This window comes from Ursus arctos, unplaced genomic scaffold (assembly GCF_023065955.2).
Source record: "Ursus arctos isolate Adak ecotype North America unplaced genomic scaffold, UrsArc2.0 scaffold_6, whole genome shotgun sequence".
NCBI classification, from domain to species: domain Eukaryota; kingdom Metazoa; phylum Chordata; class Mammalia; order Carnivora; family Ursidae; genus Ursus; species Ursus arctos.
This window is the reverse complement of record NW_026623078.1, coordinates 62,388,890-62,411,501: the sequence shown is the minus strand read 5'-3', so window position 1 is coordinate 62,411,501 and position 22,612 is coordinate 62,388,890. Positions and strand designations below refer to the sequence as shown.

Genomic DNA, 22,612 nt, shown 5'->3' with positions numbered 1-22,612 from the left:
TATACATAAAGATGAATTAGAGTCCTTATTCTCAAGATGCTCACTGTCTAGTGAGGAGGCAAATTAAAAAAAAAAATCAGTCATATATACTGAAGTAAAAGTCCATGGGAATAGGATAGATGCAATGGCTGATTCAAAATATTCACAAAATGTTTGCTCATCCAGTCTCCAAGTGAATTCTCAAATGACACCATTTATATCCTATGTGAATGAAATGGTTTAGTATCTTTAATAAAAGAACGTTTTGTACCGCTGAAAAAGTTGGAAAATGTATTAGTTGGTTAAGTGCTTTGAAGTCTCAGGATGAGAGAGGTACTAGGTGGTGCAACTTGATGTTATGTTCCCCTAAATTATTTTTAATCATCTGGGAAATAAAATCCTGAGATTAATTTTCTGTAAGAAGTACAAACAACCTGATTTTACTTCCCTTAGTAGATATAATTTTACAGTGTTTTAAAGCATTGTTAATTGATCTCAGCAGGATCATGCTTCATCTATTTGACTGAATAATTATGCAATTCTGTAGTCATGGTATCTGTTATCCTTTCATTTGATTTTCATTCCAATTTTCAAGGTCAGGTTTTCTTCTTGATATCTTGCTAAATATCTTGCCTTTCACAATTATCCATGTGCTCCTAACAAATTGGGGATTTTTTAAAAGCCAAGGTTATTGTAAAGTGTTTATTGGTATAAATCACTCCTTTTTTTTTTTTTTTTGAAATTGCTTAGTAGAGTTTTATTGAATTTCTCCAAGGAAAATGTGGTAAAAAACTCTCTTCTCTTATAGTCCTTGATATACACTGTCTTTTAGGATTTAAATTTGTTTCAAAAGTATTTGAAACTTTGTTTTTTAACTTATCTGGACTTTGTTAGGATGCAATACATCAGATATCTTTTTATAATCACTGTGCCTGGCATAATGCTTCATATATGATACCAACTAATAGATGATAGAATTAATCAATGACAGCCATAAGGAAGCTTTGTGAATTTGGTTGTACAAATATCCTACCAGGAGTTGAATTATACCTTGAATTTCAATTATGACCTAGAAAGGAGTAATTGAATTTTACCTTTGACTAAGTTGCTGTTTTTTGACTAATTTTTAAGACATCAGGAATGATCTATGTAGTTAATTAGCATATATTGAAGATATGGCCCTACCACTAGTAGATCATAACTTAATCACACCTATTTTAGATGTCTCAAATGCAAAATTGATTATAGTAAAAATAAACGTGCAATTTGTTGAGCTAATAATAATACGTAACCATATATTACGTACTTGCTCAGCATATAAATGACTTCCATATATTGTTTTATATAGTCATATTAACAGCCTTATAAAGTTGATATCCTTACGTACAAATAGTATGCATACAGTATTCTTGCCTCTCATCTTTTTAATTAATTTTCATGGTCCTATTTACCAATTAATCATTTTCAAGATTGAATTACTATTCAATTTGTAAACTCACAAAGTACATATATCATAATACGTATGAAAATCTCTGCTCATATGTACAGTTAGAATAGATTTCATTTATTCTCTCTGAATCATTCCCTTCTCTAGAGCTTATAGTATCTCCTTCAAAAAACATTTAATGACAGAGATAGTTCCTTTTTCTAATCACGAACCTATGCATAGGTTATGTATTCACTACATGAACCTGTCTTTGGACAACCCTTTTGGAGTACTTTTTCCAGTTCAGTTTATATCCTACCATACCCATAAAACCTTGCCAAATCTAATAACTTTTAAAGTTTTTGATTCTCACATTTCAAATTTTGAAACTTTTTTTTTAAATCCAGCTCCCTCCTTATCCTATTTCAGATCTCAGTTTAAACCTGACTTTATGAGGAAATTCTTTTCAGACCTCCTCTTAATCAAGACTAAGTTTTCTCAGTTATATACTTTCATTATAGCTTGCGCGTTTCCTTTATCCCACTTGTCATATTATAATTAATGCTATGTAATTACTTGCTAATTGACTTGGTCAATACCAAGTTAATAAATTCCATGAGGGGAGGGCTGTGTTTGTCATTTGCAAAACTATATCCCCTGAGTACTGTTCATATTAGCTGCTTAATAAACACTTGTGAAATGAATATCTGTTTTTCATGGACAACAACATGCGATTGTGAAATAATCAAAGCCTTTTTTTTTTAACGTTAGAGACATTTAGTCTTGAGCTACAAATCTATTTATTAGTTGGGTGACCTTAGGAAAGTTACTTAATCTTTCTGAGTCTCAGTTTCTCTTTCTGTACAACAAGGAAAATCATATATGGCATTGGGTAATTTGTGAGATATAAATGGGAATATGAATGCCTAAGTGCCTAGAAAAGAGGACGATTCATAGCTGATCTCAACAATTAAGGCTATTTATTAACCTTTTCAACTGTGTACTCTTAGAAGGCAAGGGAGGTGGTGTTGCTTTAACTGGTACACATTACAGAGCACCAATGTTAACCATAACCCTCAAGAGCTTCTGATGAATAAATTAGTTACTATGTAATTTATAATTATATTTCCTTTCGACTAATATAGAGGAGTGTCAATAAAGTCCAACCTCCATTTGGATTTTTATTTATTGGATCCTAAGCAATTTTTTGCTTTATCAATAATCCCTCACATTTTAGCATGGTTTATGTTGCCAAAATGCCTTCATATTGTTTGCTGATAATTTCAATATCTCTGAGAAGAGAGGATAAATAAAATATATATATTTCTAGCAAAAAACAGATGAAGTTTAATTTGACTCAATCATTTGGACAGAGCAGTAAACTTATATAAAGTGTCCCTGACATCTTCAGAAACATTTTTTGAGTGTAAAGTCTTCAGACTTGTTTTCCAGTAATTTTCTCAGTTCACTGAACTATTCACTCGAGTATTTCTGTTTTCTTTTTTTTTAAAGATTTTATTTATTAGAGCAAGCTAGAGAGAGAGCAAAAATGGGTAGCGGGGGCAGAGGCAGAAGGAGAAGCAGGGAGCCTGATGGGGAGCTCGATCCCAGGACCCCAGGATCATGACCTCAGCTGAAGGCAGACACTTAATCAAGTGAGCCATGAGCCACCCAGGTGAACCCTTGAGTATTTCTGTTTTATCCACAAACACAATCTCGTGGCACAGAGCCCAAGAATAAATTCAAATAAAGCTGCAATACAATTTTTGCATTAAAAATTGATCATTACTCAAACAGTATCGTGACAATTACTTTAAAGTACTCTACCCAGAACACTCCAATCCCATTTTAATCTTTGCTTTATGTTTGGTTCTATAATTGTTTTATTTTAATGACCTAAACTTTCCAATCCATCTATGTCATCTGTTGATGAAAGAAGGTAACTGAGGCTGGCAATTCTGCCTTTTAGATGTAATTATTTACTTCAGGAAAACAGTGATGTGATAAGCAGGGTGTTGTTATTATGTAGATACATTTGGTGAATTAACATGAAAATTCTTTATTGTTAAATCTCAATTTTCCTTAAGAATGATTTTATAATAAACAAAATCACCATTTATTGTAAAAACCATGTATATTAATGATTAGTTTATATTCTGCTTTACTGAACTTCATTTTCCCCTACAATTCAAACTCTTGACAGCTGGTAGAAACAATGCCTAAAACTTAATCTAATTTAGCTAGTTCTGTACTGTCATATTAATTAACAAATTATTTTAAAAAGTTCACATATGAAGCACTATTTTTTCAAAAATCAAGACTAAAAAGTGAATCAGAATATAGCATTTTTGGGTGATGGGTTATATAATTCTTTCAGTTAATAACACATCCTTTGCTGTTAAAATAGACCTAGCTTAAGGAGAAGTCCCAAATTAAAGAGTTGGGAGAGGACAAAAAATTGAATCCATGCACACTGGCTGTAGAATTGGGATCTCTTAAACCTGAATGTGAAACAACTTCATAACTGTCTTCATGGATTACTCAGTCTATAGAGAATGACGGGTAGTTGTTATTTATGAAAGTCAAAAAACAAGGGCAATACAAAGTAGGAATTTCCTGAAGGTGAGAACCAGATATGTTTTAGAATTTTCTTTTTTGAGTTTTATTTTGAAATAGCTGACTTCTTATCTGTCTGCTGACTTAGAAATAATTCAGCCATAAGGCAGGCAATAGATAGGTAATGTATTAAGATTCCAACCAGTGCTGTTATTCATTCATTGACTCACTTCCTGTGTTTTCCATTTTTATTTTAGGTACTTTGTTCTGGGTAATGTTTATTTGTTCATTTAAATCAAAGTTAAATCTGAGTATAAGAACTATTTAGAGCTTTCTTCTCTCTTTCTCTTCATTCCTCCACCTAACTGCTTCCTGTGAAATAATTTGGAAACTGCTTTTTCTCCGAGATACATAACTTTATGATAATTGAAGTCCTGACCTTAATTATTTTTTAGGAGGTGAGAGGGAAAAGAGTGGATTGATTCTAAGGCCACAAGCGATAGTTTCATTAAAAGAATTTCCTTTGGTATTACTATATTCAAGGGATTGAATGCTCATTCATTTTATCAAAACTTATTAACCTCATCCTCTCTTGCAGCAAACATCTCATCTTTCAATGAAATGAATTTTCCAAAAAAAAAAAACTATTTCAAAATAAACTGTACATTTCAAAAGTATTTTTAAAGAATTACTCAAAATTCACAGACAATAAATATGTTTTAAATTTTGCTGAAAATGAACTTATAAATATGCCTTGGAGAAATAGTAAAGTGAAATATTAGAGATCATTAACCTTGTCTACTGATATTTACAATATTTTACAGATGCTAGTTTATGGTGTATCTTTGAATGCAGAGGAGGGTAAAGGACATTGCCTGTTATTTATAGAAACCATTGATATGTAATTAATATTAGTCAAGTTTTTTTCTTTTCTTTTTTTTTTTTTTTACTGTTTTAGGTTTCACACTCTAATTATCCTAAACTGAAAGTAAATGCTTTATTTCTAATATATATAACTCAAGTTCTATAAATCCTCAATACATTTTTCAGTGATTAATCTGACTTTATTTGAAATTTCTGACTGATTTTTTCTTTCACTATCTTTGAAAAGTTTATACAGAAAAAATCATGTTTACTTTGGAAACACTCCCAAAAGTACTATAAACCTGTTATGGCTAAAAATACAAAATTTCAGCTCTGTATACACTTCTCATTTATAAATGGCCATTGCTTTTGTAAAATTACCTGTACATATTATTTTAGTATTTTTACTTACTGTCATTGATATTTTCCATATTATAGTGGCTTATCGGTATTTGGCTTAATATTAAATATTAACATTGCATGGAACTTACTAACTACATAAATTGGCTGAATATCAAAGCAACATGGAAACATACTTCATTTTTGTGTTGCAGTGGTTTTTTAGCTTTTTATTTTGCAATAATTTCAGACTTTCAGTTAAATTGTGAAAATAGTACAGAGTTCCCCTATACTCTTATCCAGCTTCCCGTAATATTAGCATAATTGTCAAAAGTAGGAAATTAACATTTCATCATACCATCAACTATAGCCTACTCAAACTTCAATACTTTTTAGCTTAGTAATTCATTAGTGTGTATTTGTATTGACAATTATTTATAGTATGAAATAATATAAAGGTAATAGAAAATTTAGAATATAATATTGGGAAAAATCTTTCAATTTAGAAAATAATATTGGGAAAAATAATTCTTTCTTAACCTCATGAAGTTCTGTAGGTTTTGCTATTTCTATATATTTTCTTTCCATTTCTTTTCATTTACAGTGAAATTGGATTTTTCTCTGAAATGAATATTATTTTATTATTATTTTTTATTTATTTATTTTTTAAAGATTTTATTTATTTATGTGACAGACAGCCAGCGAGAGAGGGAACACAAGCAGGGGGAGTGGGAGAGGAAGAAGCAGACGCTCAGCGGAGGAGCCCGATGTGGGACTCGATCCTGGAACGCCAGGATTACGCCCTGAGCTGAAGGCAGCTGCCTAACGACTGCGCTACCCAGGCGCCCCTATTTTATTTTTTATTTTTATTTTTTATAATAATGTTTTTTATTATATTATGTTAGTCACCATACAGTACATCCCTGGTTTTCGATGTAAAGTTCAATGATTCATTAGTTGCGTATAACACCCAGTGCACCATGCAATACGTGCCCTCCTTACTACCCATCACCAGCATCTCTTATATTTGTATACTTGCATGATTTTTGTATTAACTAATAAAATAAGGTGATACATACAATATCCTAACATATTGATCTGTTTAAAACTTCACAACTGTATGCACTTCTTATTGTTATATTTTCAGGTTAAACAAATTGGGAATTCTAGCCCAGTCTCTCCAACTTCAAAAATATTTCCATTTCAGTACTGCACTGTGTTTTTCTTATTTAAGTGGAAAAAAAATGTTTCCGCCCAAAATGTATACATATGTTTTCAGAGAAATGCTTTAGAGTTAAGCAGATACATCATAGTAATGAGAGCATATTAATGAAACTTGATTTGCTTATTACAATGTTAGTAGAATGTAACTTTGAAGAAGTCATGTAAATGGTGTTATTAATCTTAGCTTTATTATCTGTAAAATGAGTAATGATGATTTTTAAAATTGCTAGAAAGATTAATATAAAATGTTTAAATTTTTCTAATACAAAGAATGAGACCTAATAGCTTTTTGGTAAAATTTAGTTCCTTTTCCATACTTCTGTGTTATATGTGTTGAGATGGAAGCCATTTCCTTTTATTATGACACTTTCTGAAAGGAAAAGAGACATCTGTATCTACATATACTTTTTAAAATCTAAAACATCAAAATATGTATTAAAATAACTGTAAATTCTCCTTTTCTCCCCCTTTATAGAATTGCAGAGTAGCTCTTGTGGAAACCCAGGAGTCCCACCCAAAGGTGTATTATATGGTACACGGTTTGATGTTGGGGACAAGATCCGCTACAGCTGTGTAACTGGATATATTCTTGATGGCCACCCTCAACTCACCTGTATAGCCAATTCAGTGAATACAGCCTCATGGGATTTTCCTGTTCCCATCTGCAGAGGTAAAGAAAAAATATTTATTTTTATGCTGATTGACTATTTGTTTGACACAATGAAAACATTTTAAAAGTAAGAGTTGCAATCTGACAGTGTATTTGCAAAATGTGTTTGGCACTTGGGGTTCAAAATTTGAAGCTTAAGAGAAATACGTATGTGTATATGTATACTACATAAGTTTAGAAAAAATGCTTGTCAAAATAGGACATTACTTGTGAAATGAAACAGTTCAATATATCTCTATATACATATTTATGCATTGTACATAAATGTATTTTTGTATTTATATTAGAAAAACATGAAGTTTATGATGTTTATAAATTTAATTGTCAAAGTCATAATTTTGTTTACATTTTGAAGTATTGATTGAATCTGTGAATCTTTTAAAGATATCTGGTGGAAGAGTTAGCTTGGGAATTTGTGAAAGAAGAATGCTATATAGTTCATTTAATTGATACTGATAAAAATTATTTGTATTATGGGGAAAACAGTAATACTCTAATGTGGACAAAGTTTCAAAGTACAGTGCCTGAAAGATAGAACATGTTCAATGGAAGCTGAATTCATGGTTGCATTTTGCCCACGGAAATTTCAGAGACCTTTATCGTTTTCTGTGTGCTTACTTTTCTAACAGAGAGAGATAAATGAGTTGTATCTCTTTTATCTTTCGGCATTTGCTTCCTGTATGAATGGGAGGTAGGAATATCCAAGTGCTGATCTCAGTTACTTTGTAGCTTCCTCTCCGACATGTGGCTGCAAGTACACGTGGGAAAGGCCCCTGAAAATCAGACATAGCTAATTATCTCTGCTTTGACAACGACCATAGGAGTGACTTCTGGCAAATCATATCAACTCTTTCAGATTCATTTATCTCACTTAACCAGTGAGAGAGAAAAGAACAACAACAACAACTATTCCATTTGTTGTGAAGATTAAGGAAGAAAACCTATACCTGCCGCGCATTGGCCTTCTTTCAGTGTTAGCTAGCTACCTTTGCTGCTACTGCGGTTTCTACTCTTACTGCTGCCTTGACTGCTGCTATTTCTGACTACTGTTAGCTACCATTTATTTGAACACTTAGAACACCATTTGGATGCTATAGTGTACTAAGAAATTTATAAGTATAGTCACTTTTAAATTTTCATTACAAAACTGAAGTGCAAAAATTTTGGAATAACTGCTGAAGTTTACTCAGTAAATGTCAAGAACTATAAAGAGTCAGATTTTACTCTACTTGCAAGTTAAATTTCTCTGCCACAGTTTCTTGGGTGATGAAGACCCCAGTCTTTTGGGTCAGAAATAGAGGAGAATTTATTATTCACAGAAGTGTCAGCAGCCGGAGTATTAACATTTGTGGCAGTTCTCTAAGCCCTGATTTTCATAGAATGATATGAAGAGTATGAGGTTCCTGCACACATCATAGGTGGTATTATAGGAGAAAAACCATGAGCTTAGGGAAATGGAATCCTTTGTAAATGAGCGTGTCTGCCCTTTGCTCTGGAGGGCATCCCTATCTCTATCCCCTCAAGCTTATAGGCAAACTTGTCCTTTACTCTGGTGGAAGACACTGTCCTCTGAAACTATTTGTTGTACAAACATCTTTGAAAAGATAGTTTAGTAAGAAGAGCAGAAGGGCAGTTGGAATCTCTGCTTACAAGATGTGAAGAAATGTTAGAGTCCATGGAGAAATTTCTCTCAGTTTGGGGTGTGGTGGGGATGCTAGATTTGAACCCATTCTGTTTGTTGCAGAGCCTAAGCTGTGTTACCCTTTTGACACTTCACCAAAATAATTTGCATTTCTCTTCAGAAGTATTTTATTATAAGAAAAGAAATGGAGTTTTACATTTGAAACAGTCAAAAGACTGTAATCATTCTTTAAAAGCATAAAATTTCTGAAATCAAAAGGACTTATTAAGGTTCATAAAACCAAGAAGCATTTTTAAGAGATTTCAGTGGAGCACTACCAGTACTACCTGAATATTATTCCTGTTGTTGGGCTCCTTCTTCATCTCACTTCAGATAAGAACCTGTGGAACCAGGAAGATCTGAGTCTAAATATTAGATGTGCCCCTAATGACTAGGGCCTTTGAGCAAAAAGTATATTAATTTTGGAAACTATTTTTAGCTCTAATAGGATGAAGAGATGGAAATACTAACATCAGTACTGTTAGAGTTTAATCTGATAGCATATGTAAAGTACCAGATACCTACTAAACTATTATTTATGCTAGCTTTGTCTACCCAATTTTCCTTCGCGCTTCTTACCCATCTCCTCCCTAAAGAAAAGAATTACAGTCAACAAAAAGTGGGTGGATAATATCCATTATCTTATATCCAAGTCTAACCCTAAAACCAAACTTCTGTCTTGTTATTACAGTTTTGTTTTCCCAGAGTATGTACTCTATTTCTCCCCCCTGAATTTCTTCCGGCTTATTTGATTTAACTTCCATTTTAACCTCTATGATTTTTATCTGTCAAAAAAAAAATATGATATCCACTATTTTTGGAAATTCTGCCTGCTCAACTTCAATATGCTAAGCTTACCTTTTCTTCTCTTTAACAGTGATACCAGTGAATAAATTTACTCATTCACTCATCTATTTATTAGAGCTATATCTTGTATAAAGCATTATTTTGTGTACTGAAAATCCAAAGATGATTAAGAAACAGGTCTTGCCTTTAAGAAGGCAGTTCTAGTGGGTCTGATCATTATGTAATCAGATAATTACAATGATGTGTGATAAGTACTTCAATATCAGTATCTGTAGAGTGTGTTAGACACCTTGATAAGGACGAGCTTAATTTCTCTCAGTTGAGTTGAAGAAAGTTCAGGTAGGGACAACACTTTAAGAGAAAATTTCACAAAGGACTGGCTAAAAATAAAAACTATATAGAGCAAGAACATTTTCAGTGAGGCAATAATTTTCCTTTCTAGCCCTAAGAGTAGTTCTGGTGTGTTACTAATATTCACTGGCTAAAGGTAGAGTCTATGAAGTCAGACTTCATAGAGCACATGATCTAATTTTCTAAGGAAAAATTTATTTCCCATTAAGCACTTTTTTTAAACTTAAAGAATAGGGGAATAGAGTATTTGGATTTTGTGTGGTTGTCAAAAAGAAAAGATAGATTATTTAGACCATGGCATCCCTCCTCTGCTCTTTGCCACTTGATAGCATACTGATTCTTTAATTTATAACTTTGCAGGGGGCTGATAACCCTGTAATGATCTGTTTATTGCTTTCCCTATAGTTTACATAGTGTCTCTCCTTGATGAAACCCTTGCTTTTAGAGAATTCTTTTGATGCTTCCTAACAATGATAGTTTAATTAAGAAAAACGAATGCCACGTCAACCTAGAGGGTATGGTGCAAAGGTTTTTGTGTTTGTTCACAAGCAGGATGTATTTTATCAACACTATCTGCTAGTATTTGAAAAAGACAACCAACTGCCTGGTGCTAGGCAGTATTCTAGAAAAAGTGAAAGTGAACTCCTATGTTGTAGGTCTGGATTGGAAATGCCTGGGCCACGTGCCTTTTCTGTACTCCCTCCTTTGATAGACATTTCTATGACATTTATTCCCAGTGAGTTGCGACGTGGCCCCAGAGTCCTTCTCAACTCAGTGCTCCCAACATTCCTTACTAATTAAGAGCAGTTGGCAGACAAGGTGAAATGGATATGCTATTCCTAAATTAAATGTTCTAAAATTCATAATGATATTCTATATTCAGAATGACATTTTGATATATACACCCCAGGGCAAACTAATAAAACTGTTTATAAAAGTTATACATGAACTTAAACGTTGGTCTGCAAAAAGTCAAATCATTTGATGGAAGAATTAACCTATTAAGATTTAAGTCATCAATCATAGAATATTTAAGGTTGTATTAGGATGAATTCTAGATTAATTAAAGAAAATTTTAAAAGGCGTTATATTTTAAAAAGGTGTTCTATTTTCTTGTTTGAGTATATTTATAGCCCAAAGTAAAGATCTTAGAATCCATAGGGGTTTCAGGGAAAGCAATGATCAATGAAGGGATATGATGTTGTCAAATGCTGACAAAGTTTATTTTGATCTGACAGATGAGATCCTTTTGGGGGAAGGCTTCTATGTTAGTGATGTAGATGTCATATAGTCAATTGGTGCCATGTGACCTCAACCAAATATTCTACAGGACAGATAAGCAAAAGGGCTGATGAGGGAACTGTCTCTTCTGACAAAGCAAAAGAAATTGCCATTAGCTACATCAGCAATGAGGAATGAGAAGTATCTTCAAAGTTTTATTCTTGGGAATAAGAATGCCTTCCATGACAATGTGGTAAAGAAAACAGTTTATGGAAAGAAGAGCAGCAGCTTGTTTTGTCAGAATATAACTTTATTCTTCTACTTGAAACCTTCATCAATAATTCTGGATAAAATGTGTTACCCAAACATGGAATTAGGAAGAACAATTAGAGGTAATGGAGAAGGGGATAGAGGAGGGAAGGTTTAGTCAGATGTTTCTACATGCGAATTATACTGAAGCCTTCCACAGAAATAGTGATTTCAGATCAAGGTTAAAAGTAAAACAAACAGCCAAAACCAAACAAACAAAAAACAAAGCCCCAAACATCTACTGCTAGAGAGTGTTGACAAGAAGTAATGCTTGTAAAGGATATATTGTAAGGCTAGTGGAACCGGATGTTTAATGTGTTTATATGTTCCCTTGCTCAGTATTAGAAAACAGAAAATGCCATTTATTCTGTGTATTTGCCCTGATTACACACTTGTGCATGTGTAAATGCTGAGACATGATATTCAGAAATATGCTATGTTAATAATAGGTCTGGTTATTGATAAAACCTAAGTACAAAAATAATTAAATATGAAAACTGGAAAATAATTTATAGAGTTGAGAACAAAATACATAAATAACTTAGTTCATGCTTCTATTCATTTCTATATAGTGCTTAAACATAATACTGAGCTACAAATTGAAAAATGAAAATATTTTCTAATATGAGATTTTCTGTGCTAGATCAAAACAGAGTCCAGTATTTTTTTTAATTCCCTATAACATTACTTTTTAAGATTTTTTTTCTTTTGAAGCTAAAATCTTGAATCCTCCTTTTTAACATTTGAAAACCTAGTAAATTGCCTTCTTTTTTCTTGAATCCATTCCCAAAGGAGAGAATGTTTTATTGTAACTCCCTGAGTCATAGAAAGAGTAGTGTTAGTGATAAATTGTTCTATGCAAAAGAAAAAAAGAAATTAAATTCACTGTTGAATATCAAAATGTCATGGGCCACACCATGCATTAAGTATTCTTTTTGAAAATTGGGGCTTTTATGGTTTAATTTAGTCGATTTCCAAAGATGTTATTGTATTGTATTTCATGATGGATTGATTGATTTAGAGAGCACAAGCACATGAGCAATGGGGGTGGAGGGGCAGAGGGAGGAGGAGAGAGAGAATCTTAAGCAGGTTCCATGCCCAGTGCAGAGCCTGAGGCGGGGCTGCATCTCATGATGCTGAAGTCATGACCTAAGGAGAATCAAGAGTCAGTTGCTTAACTGACTGAGCCACCAGTTGCCCCCTCCAAAGATGTTATTTTAAAATATTATCTTAGAAAATATTTTAGCAGACCTAGTTTCTCCACCACACTTGCCATTATTATCGGAGCAACATTATTTGGGCACCACATCTTGCTTTCATTAGCCCCGTCATTTCACCTAAAGGGGTCTGGTCCCTTTTTGTGAACTGCTATATTTGACAGTCATGAGGAAAATATTTTTAGTATGCCTTTTAATAAACAAGGAAGTTATGCATGTATTACATGGTAATGGGCTTATACAATTACCTCAAAGACTGTCAAGCCACAAGGAAAGACTTGCAAGTGTCCAGGTCACTTGCTACTTCATCTCTCCCTGGAAAATGTATGCTTTTCCATCAGCTGATCAGGCCAGCACTCAGTCGCCCTCTCATGTACTCTAATCTTGTCCTGAAAAGTCCATTTGTGTGATAAAATGCTGAAAATGTCCTGATTAAAATACTAGTATGATGGAGCAAAGGACACGCGATTTATCTTTGAGGGCATAAGATCTGCGAGCTGATTTGCCGTACTGCTATGTACTACCTGAGTGTGTTGTTTCTTATGTCAGAAACTGAAAATATATTTACCTATCTTAGGAACCTGTGAATGTTAGAGATTAGCTTAAACGAGGTAATATTTAAAAATATTTGTGTAATGTCTAGCACATAGAAGTTACTAAAAACTTGCAAGTTGTTTCAAATACTAAAAGAAAGTAATTTAAAAATATTATAGACATAATAGCTATCACTTGTGTTATATGTATTCAGTATATTTAAAAATACCTGTTGACAGTTAAACATGTACCTACAGCTCTGATATAATGGAGAATGCTTTTCAAGATAACAGTAAAAATTTCTGTGAAGGATGGATTCTGGACTAATATAATAAAAGCCTTGCTTGCTTTACATCTCTGCTACTGAGAAGGTATAGAAACTTTATCTAGTTATTTAGTTTTTTCAGATCTTAGTTTTCCCATAATAGGGGAAGTCCTCACTACTTTATAGTATTATGATGAGGATCATATTAGGGAATGTATATAACATGCCTAATCTGTAATAATCAATAAGTAGCAATTTCCTTATTTCTATCATCATCAAAACAGGTATTTGAAAACCAATAACATTAGAGAATGGACATGTCTTGGACCATATAGGCAGTGGAATTAATTTTTACCAGAGTTGCAGTGGTTAAGGGGAATTTTAAGCCCCACATTAACCTAGAAAATTAGGTTGGGATCAGCAAGTAATATACATCAGTGGTGAAAATGTTTCTCAAGGGCAACAGCATTTCTGAGGCATTCATTTCTAGAAGTTCTCACACTTGATGTATATTCAATAACCTGATATATATTAAGAAGTCATTTTTCACAGGCCACAATGCTAAGTGCAGTGATGGATGAAACAGCCCAGGCCTCGTGAAACTCATAATCTATTGGATATGGGATCTTTTATTTGGAAGATGATCTATTTGGTGACCTGGAAAAGATAGAACGGCATTCTTGTGTAAGCTATAGGTGCTGGCCTTCCAAGTGTTTCTGATATTTAGAGAAGAAAATCAGGATCTTGTATTCGGTAAGAATGTAATTGTCCTGTTCCCTGCTACTGCAACTAACAGTGAGCTATTACTTTAACATTCAACTCACATATTATTTTCCCCATATGGTATTAGCATGTTGTGTCTTTCTCCATTCAGGAAGCTATAACCCCCCCCCCCCTTTCACCCTCTATAAGATAATTCAAACATTTTTGTGGCTTTACTCAGTTGTCCAAGTTTTTTGTTTCTTCATCTGCCATTCTTATTATAAACAAATTCATGTTCTTTGCCAACAAAGAGACAGTCATTAGAACTGTATTTTTTTGTATTAGAGGTTATGATAATATATTGTTAATTTGCAGTAGTTTGGTTCTTTTTCTTTAATGGAATGATTTCCATTTCTTTCTCTTTCTGTACAATTCTTACACAAATGCCAACAATGTGTATTTTGACAATCAAAGGAAAAAGTGAATTTCCTTTTTATGTGACTGAGTCTTCAGATGTTTATGCCTGTTTGGTAGAATTTTGAGCCATACACTTCCTTGGAAGTTTTGTTTACTTGGAGTTTTTGTCGACTTGTTTTGACAAACAACAATTTAAAATATTCTAAGTGAAAGATCTAAATTATTTGAGGAAAGTGTATATTTTTGAAGAAGCTACGTCAAATAGTTCCATAATATTGCGCCCAAAATAAAAACAGAATTTTAAAAGCATTAAGCAGTACTCATTTCCAACACTTATCTACATTTCAAAACATGTAGAAAGATAGAAAATTATATTATCTTGGTGTCTGCAAAGCATTCACATGATTATATGGGCTCATAACTTAAAGAAAAAATGATGGAGTGTGCTTAGCCAAAAATATGTTGACAGCTTCAGAATTTCCTGTGGTGAAATAGACTGTTCCGTGCATAAGAACCTATAATGTCATACTAGGATTTAAGCTCAGTGAACCACAGTGATGGCCATTTGGCATTCTGTTACTCTAAGCTACCTCAAGTCAAAATTTAAGGCAAAATAATTTTGGATAAAGGAGGAAAGGGAATGGAAGCCAATCAAAGACATTGAATAATGCCATAGGACACATTTTAGTAGATGAGCTTTATATGAAAATTCCCTGTTTTTTGAGCTAAGAAAGCCCAGTAATAAGAGTTTTTATAAAGTTATTCTGGAAGGACACTTTACACATTTTTGGTCTTAAGCTCTATGCCCCCTGTTACAGTTTTATCAGTCACTCGCTTAGTAATTTATGTTTAGGGTGTGTCTGGTTGAGTCATTCAATGATGAAAGATCTTACATATAGTTACTAGCGGAGAACAAAATGAAATTCTGAAACTTGAATGTCTTCAAAAACTCTACTTTTTTGTTCTATTGTTTTAATGTGCTTGAATTCTAAAATCTTTCTATAGTCACTTTCCTTAGGCTTTTCCCAAATATAAATCTGACCCCACAGAGCAGAAATAATTTTATTTTTACTATAAAAGTCTTAAGTATGTAAAACTGGCATTGAGTATCTTAAATTTTTAGGGAGTCTTGAAAAAAAAATAAGTGTTTTTCTATTATTTTTGTTCTCATATTTATGTCACTAATTCCTTGTGTCTTGACCAATGCAATTTTCTCTTATTTACTGATCCTTGTTTTTGGGGTTATCACAACATTCATACTAAGTTAAAATATTAAGATCATTTATTTAAACTTGTATTTAATTTTTAACTAATTAAAAAAACTAATGCAGCATTAAAAACATGATACATATAGCAAACAAATTAAATGCAAACAAGGATAGCTATGTTAAGAGAAAATTTCAGAGGAATGAGATGAAACCAGGAGCAAGGTTAATATACAAAGATCATGTTCTGTATTCTTACATATTTGTTAGAATCAGCATTAAGTTTGATTTTAATCCATCTGGGAACCTAAACAAATTGGGAAAACATGATTACTTCATAGTCCACAAAGTAAAAACAATTTGTGATGCAAAACCTAACTTTCAAAGTAGAGTAAGAAACTTCTTACGCAGTACATCATAAGGAAAGTATAATTTAATGATCCATGTCCTTTATGATATCTGTAAATTTGAACTCAGAGAAAGAACTTTCCAGGGTTGCATCACATTTTTTTCTGATATAAAATGAGGCTTTGCTATGGAAAAGATCAAGGACCGTATTCCTAGAATCAAAACACACATGCCTGACATCACTGCCCAATAAGAGTGATCTATAAATCTATCTAGATTTAGTTCTAACTGAATTTTTTTCTTATTTTTAAAATTTGAATCTCTTTGATACTTTATAAATTTGGAATTTGGCCACTGAGAACAGAGCCAAAAGGACAATGTTTCTGCATTAATATCTTAATTTTTAAAAAATTTTTTCTTTGAATAGGTGCTTATTTCCAGAATAATTTGGTTTTTGTATTTATACCTTTTACACAGAAAATTCAATATGATATAGCTTTTAGAGACTTCATGCTTAGTATTAATTTGTAAGTACTTATTTGTAAATACTGTTATCAGTTATTCCAGAATTTCTGAAAATGTATGATTGCAATCTCATAACCTTTTCTAGAATGACTCCTGGTGCTGAATTTTTGTATCTACAATTTAAAATGCTGAGAAACAAACTGAGGGCTTCAGAGGGGAGGGGGTGGGGGAATGGGATAGGCTGGTGATGGGTAGTAAGGAGGGCACGTATTGCATGGTGCACTGGGTGTTATACGCAACTGATGAATCATCGAACTTTACATCAGAAACCAGGGATGTACTGTATGGTGACTAATATAATATAATAAAGAACATTAAAAAATTATAAAAGGAAAAAAATAAAATGCTGATTCTAAACAATGGTAATGAGGTCATTGTTAATTTAATTGCATATTTAGAATATTATCACATTACAAAGTATCATGCCTCAATAAAAATACTGGGCATGTTATTGCTGTCCCTAAATTTCATTCAAACACCTAATTTGATGGTTGCAATGTTAAAAATAAGACATGAAAATTATAGCAACATATTTTCATATTAAAGGTGAGATAACATCTTTGTATTTAAATTCACTTAACAAATGCCTATTGATTCACAGTGATAGAAAAAGGATACACAACGGTTACAAATTTTAGGGATCTTATAATGTCTAGGATGTATGCATAAATAACTACGTAGTATAGTATAGATAGCCCCTTATACCGCATCTCCCAAGAAAGGTACAAATAATATGTAGATGCAGTTGAGGATTTGTCTTGGTGAGAAATTAATCTTGATGGAGACTTGAAAAATAAGTGATAATATGATGATATATTGTATTATTTCCTTTTTATCTCATAATAATTAATGAACACTTTCTTTGGGTCAGAGATAGTTTTGAAATCTGCCTGTAATAACCCATTTAATCTTCATACTTATGCTTTACAGAATGATTACTATCTGAATCTCCATTATATAGATAGGGAAACTAAAGCACAATGTGGTTAAGAAAATTTCTCAAGATTGCATAGCTAGTAAAAGGCAGAGCTAGGATTTGAATTCAAGCAACTTGGCTCAAATACCATTTTCTTAACCTCGGTACTATACTCTCTTCCCCACTGTCTTGATTATAAAACTTTTTCTTTCCACTTTTTCTTTAATTTTAGCCAATGTAATTGCTTAACACTTTTCATTAAATTAAGTCTAACTAACCACACAAACAAAAAGTCTTAATTTTATAACAATCTACTGTGTTAAGCTACTGCCTTATTCCTCTACTCATTTCAACTAAACATTTATTAATAATAGTCTTTCCTTGTTTCTTTGTTCTTTACCAAATACTTTTTTAAGCTTTCAAGCTGTTTCAATGGGTAAAAATAGAGAAAGCACTTTCCAGGGCTAGGGAGAAAATGTATTTAGTCATATATAATGTGCATAGTCATGTGCATGTTTGTAGGTACGGTGATGTAACACATCATTTGGGGAGACTAAAAATGAATTGACTTTGGCTAGTGGAGACAGATGTAGAGGGGAGGAGAGATTACAATTTCAACTGAAAACATTGGTCGAAATCATCTTTTGGAGTATTTTGAAGTCTAAAGAGCTTGAAACTTATCCTCTAGGCAGGTGTAAGCCATTAAGTATATTTGAAAGTGTGATGTCAAGCATTTTTTCTTTTTGACAAGATAGCAACTGCTGTTCATGTAAAATTACCCATCATAAGTGAGAGACCATTAGCAATGGGCAGAAGGTTTGTGTCCTCCATTTTGCACACACAAAAACATTTGCACGGAAGTGGAAGATAATTGAGAGAAGTTTCTATCTGACATTTGTCTTGTTTAGGATGCTGCAACAAAATACTACAGACTGGGTGGCTTATAAACAACATAAATTTATTTCTCACAGTTCTGGTAGCTGGGAAGTCTAAGATTAAGGCACTGGTATGTTTCCACATATGAATTTTTGGGAGACACATAGGTTCAGTCTATGCCACCATCTCAACAGTAATAACACAGCTAATATTTATTAATTCCTTATCATGTTCTAAGACTATATCTAGGCATTATAGTATATGGATTATCTCATTTTACCTTTACAAAAACATACTAATTGGTCATGAATATCTCATTTCAAGTATCCACTGAGGCATGTGGAGGTTAAAAAACTTGCCAAAGTTCACACTGATATAATGATTAAAGTCTAGTAAACTAGAACCATTTTCTGTAGCATCTTGGTAAGATTCTAGAACCTGTGTAACTTTCCAGTGACAGTTAATTGTTTCTATGCACAATACTCTGGTTATTGAAAGGAGGACTATCCTGATCACTTGTGAATGGTGAGTGAATCCACCTTCACTGACTTAGACAAATCAGGATTCATCCCCTGGGGCATCTGTAAATGCTTAGAGGATAGGCTAAAGTTTCCATTAGCAGCAACAACAACAAAAACATCGAATTGCTATTGATATCTAGCTTATTAACTAGTAAACATTTAGTTAGGTAGGGGGCATTTTATCAGAAAGGCCATCTTTAAATTTTTTTGGATATTATCTTTCCTTTCCCACAAGTTTTAGCATCTTCAGTATATGGTCTGTTTTAATTCAACATCTGTGGTCTGAACAGACCATATTATTTTTAAATCATATTGCAGATGTTTTATTTAAGGATAAAGGGTTTCTAGGTCAGAGACTAAAGGATATTATGTGGTATGTGGGGGTAGATTATTTCATGGGGACATTTATTTGATTTCTTTCCTTAGCAATCCCCAGTAATCTCAAAGGGAAAGTGTTCAGTTATATGGGAATAATTTGTTTTCCTGAATCCTTCTAAAGTTTAACTAAAGTTAATGTTATATTAACAAAGTGGATATTACAAGTTTTTGTATGCTATTGATACACACACAAGGTCCAGGGAAAGTTAGTTTCATTCAATGCGATGACATTCTTCCATCAACTATCAAAATTTAGAATTCTTCCTAAACTACTCATATAATCCATATATGGGGCAAGTGTTTAAGATGCAATTAAAGATGGTAAAGGAATAAAGAAAAAATAGGAAAGAGAAAATGTAAAAACACTTCAAATATTGCTATATGACTGAAAACCTTGTGTATTTTAGCTGTTCATGTTTATTGGATTCAACATTAAAAAATATATCACCATCACTTGCAGTCTTCTAGCTGAATCAATGGAAATGATCTAAAATGCATCAATGAGCAATTTATTATTGAAGGATATGTTAAACAACCTTCCTGAGTCTTTTCTGGATGATCATAGAAACAAATTGAGTACGATTATATCTCATGTTATTACAGATTTCTGTTTTTCAAGTTATTTCCCAGTAAAACTTGTTATCAAATAACATGGGTGAACAATTCAAAGTATGGGGTATTAAGGAGGGCATGTGTTGGGATGAGCACTGGGTGTTATATGCAACTAATGAATCATTGAACACTACAACAAAAACTTATGATGTACTATATGTTGGCTAACTGAACATAATTTAAAAAAAATAAAGTATTTGCCTCTATAACTTTATTTTATTATTTATTTATTTATTTATTTATTTATTTATTAATAATGATTTTTTATTATGTTAGTCACCATACAGTACATCCCCGGTTTTCGATGTAAGGCTCGATGATTCATTAGTTGTGTATAACACCCAGTGCACCATGCAATATGTGCCCTCCTTACTACCCATCACCGGTCTATCCCATTCCCCCACCCCCCTCCCCTCTGTAGCCCTCAGTTTGTTTCTCATAGTCCATAGTCTCTCATGTTTCATTCCCCCTTCTGATTACCCCCCCTTTCTTTATCCCTTTCTTCCCCTACTGATCATTCTAGTTCTTATGTTCCATAGATGAGAGAAATCATATGATAGTTGTCTTTCTCTGCTTGACTTATTTCACTAAGCATTATCTCCTCCAGTGCCGTCCATGTTGTAGCAAATGTTGAGAACTCATTCTTTCTGATTGCTGAGTAATATTCCATTGTATATATGGACCACAACTTCTTAATCCAGTCATCTGTTGCAGGGCATCTCGGCTCCTTCCACGATTTAGCTATTGTGGACATTGCTGCTATGAACATTGGGGTGCATATGGCCCTTCTCTTCACTACGTCTGTATCTTTGGGGTAAACACCCAGTAGTGCAATGGCTGGATCATAGGGTAGCTCAATTTTTAACTTTTTAACTTTTTAAGGGACCTCCACACGGTTTTCCAGAGTGGCTGTACCAACTTGCATTCCCACCAACAATGTAGGAGGGATCCCCTTTCTCCACATCCTCTCCAACAATTGTTGTTTCTTGCCTTGTCTATTTTTGCCATTCTAACTGGCGTAAGGTGGTATCTCAGTGTGGTTTTGATTTGAATTTCCTTGATGGCTAATGATTTTGAACATTTTTTCATGTGTCTGTTAGCCATTTGTATGTCTTCATTGGAAAAGTGTCTGTTCATATCTTCTGCCCATTTTTTGATTTGTTTATTTGTTTCTCGTGTATTGAGTTTGAGAAGTTCTTTGTAGATCTTGGATACCAGTCCTTTATCTGTAGTGTCATTTGTAAATATATTCTCCCATTCCGTGGGCTGCCTCTTAGTTTTTCTGACTGTTTCCTTGGATGTGCAGAAACTTTTAATCTTGATGAAGTCCCATAAATTCATTTTATCTTTTGTTTCTCTTGCCTTTGGGGATGTGTCATGAAAAAGGTTGCTTTGGCTGATGTCGTAGAGGTTGCTGCCTATGTTCTCCTCTAGAATTTTGATGGATTCCTGTCTCACATCGAGGTCTTTCATCCATTTGGAGTTTATTTTTGTGTATGGTGTGAGATAGTGGTCAAGTTTCATTCTTTTGCATGTAGCTGTCCAATTTTCCCAGCACCATTTATTGAAGAGACTGTCTTTTTCCCACCGGATGTTTTTTCCTGCTTTATCAAATATTAGTTGCCCAAAGAGCTGAGGGTCCATTTCTGGGCTCTCTATTCTGTTCCATTGGTCTATGTGTCTGTTTTTGTGCCAGTACCATGCTGTCTTTGTGATCACAGCTTTGTAGTACAGCTCGAAATCCGGCATTGTGATGCCCCCAGCTTTGTTTTTCCTTTTCAACAGTTCCTTGGAGATTCGGGGTCTTTTCTGGTTCCATACAAATTTAAGGACTATTTGTTCCAGTTCTTTGAAAAACGTTCTCGGTATTTTGATCGGGATAGCATTGAAAGTGTAGATTGCTCTGGGTAGCATGGACATTTTAACTATGTTAATTCTTCCGATCCATGAGCATGGAATATCTTTCCATCTTTTTATGTCTTCCTCAATGTCTTTTAAGAGTGATTTATAGTTTCTAGAATAAAGGTCCTTTACGTCTCTGGTTAAGTTAATTCCAAGGTAACGTATGGTTTTTGGTGCTATTGTAAATGGGATGGATTCCCTGATTTCTCTTTCTTCGTTCTCGTTATTCGTGTACAGAAATGCAACTGATTTCTGAGCATTGATTTTGTATCCCGCCACGTTACTGAATTGCTCTATAACTTCTATAGTTTGGGAGTGGCTTCTTTTGGGTTTTCCATATAGAGTATCATGTCGTCTGCGAAGAGAGACATTTTGACTTCTTCTTTGCCGATTTGAATACCTTTGATCCCTTTTTGTTGTCTGATTGCTGTTGCAAGGACTTCTAGTACTATGTTGAATAATAGTGGCGAGAGTGGGCATCCTTGTCGTGTTCCTGATCTTAAGGGAAAGGCTTCCAGCTTTTCCCCATTGAGAATAATATTTGCAGTAGGCTTTTCATAGATGGCTTTTATGAGATTGAGAAATGTACCTTCTAGTCCTACACTCTGAAGGGTTTTAATCAGGAAAGGATGCTGTATTTTGTCAAATGCTTTTTCGGCATCGATTGAGAGGATCATATGGTTCCTGAGTCTTTTCTTGTTGATATGATGTATCACGCTGATTGATTTGCGAATATTGAACCACGCTTGCATCCCAGGTATGAATCC

The 22,612-nt window shown here is 33.4% G+C and overlaps 1 protein-coding gene across 3 annotated transcripts in view; it reads left to right on the top strand.

Moving 5' to 3' along the window:
- CSMD3 (CUB and Sushi multiple domains 3) overlaps positions 1-22,612 on the top strand; it is a 1,143,082-nt gene that overhangs the window by 268,330 nt on the left and 852,140 nt on the right. For all 3 annotated transcript variants that reach the window (XM_026495547.4, XM_026495546.4, XM_026495545.4), the window contains exon 4: positions 6,864-7,058. In XM_026495547.4, coding sequence (XP_026351332.2) covers positions 6,864-7,058 — 195 coding nt within the window. The remainder of the gene's footprint in view (positions 1-6,863; positions 7,059-22,612) is intronic.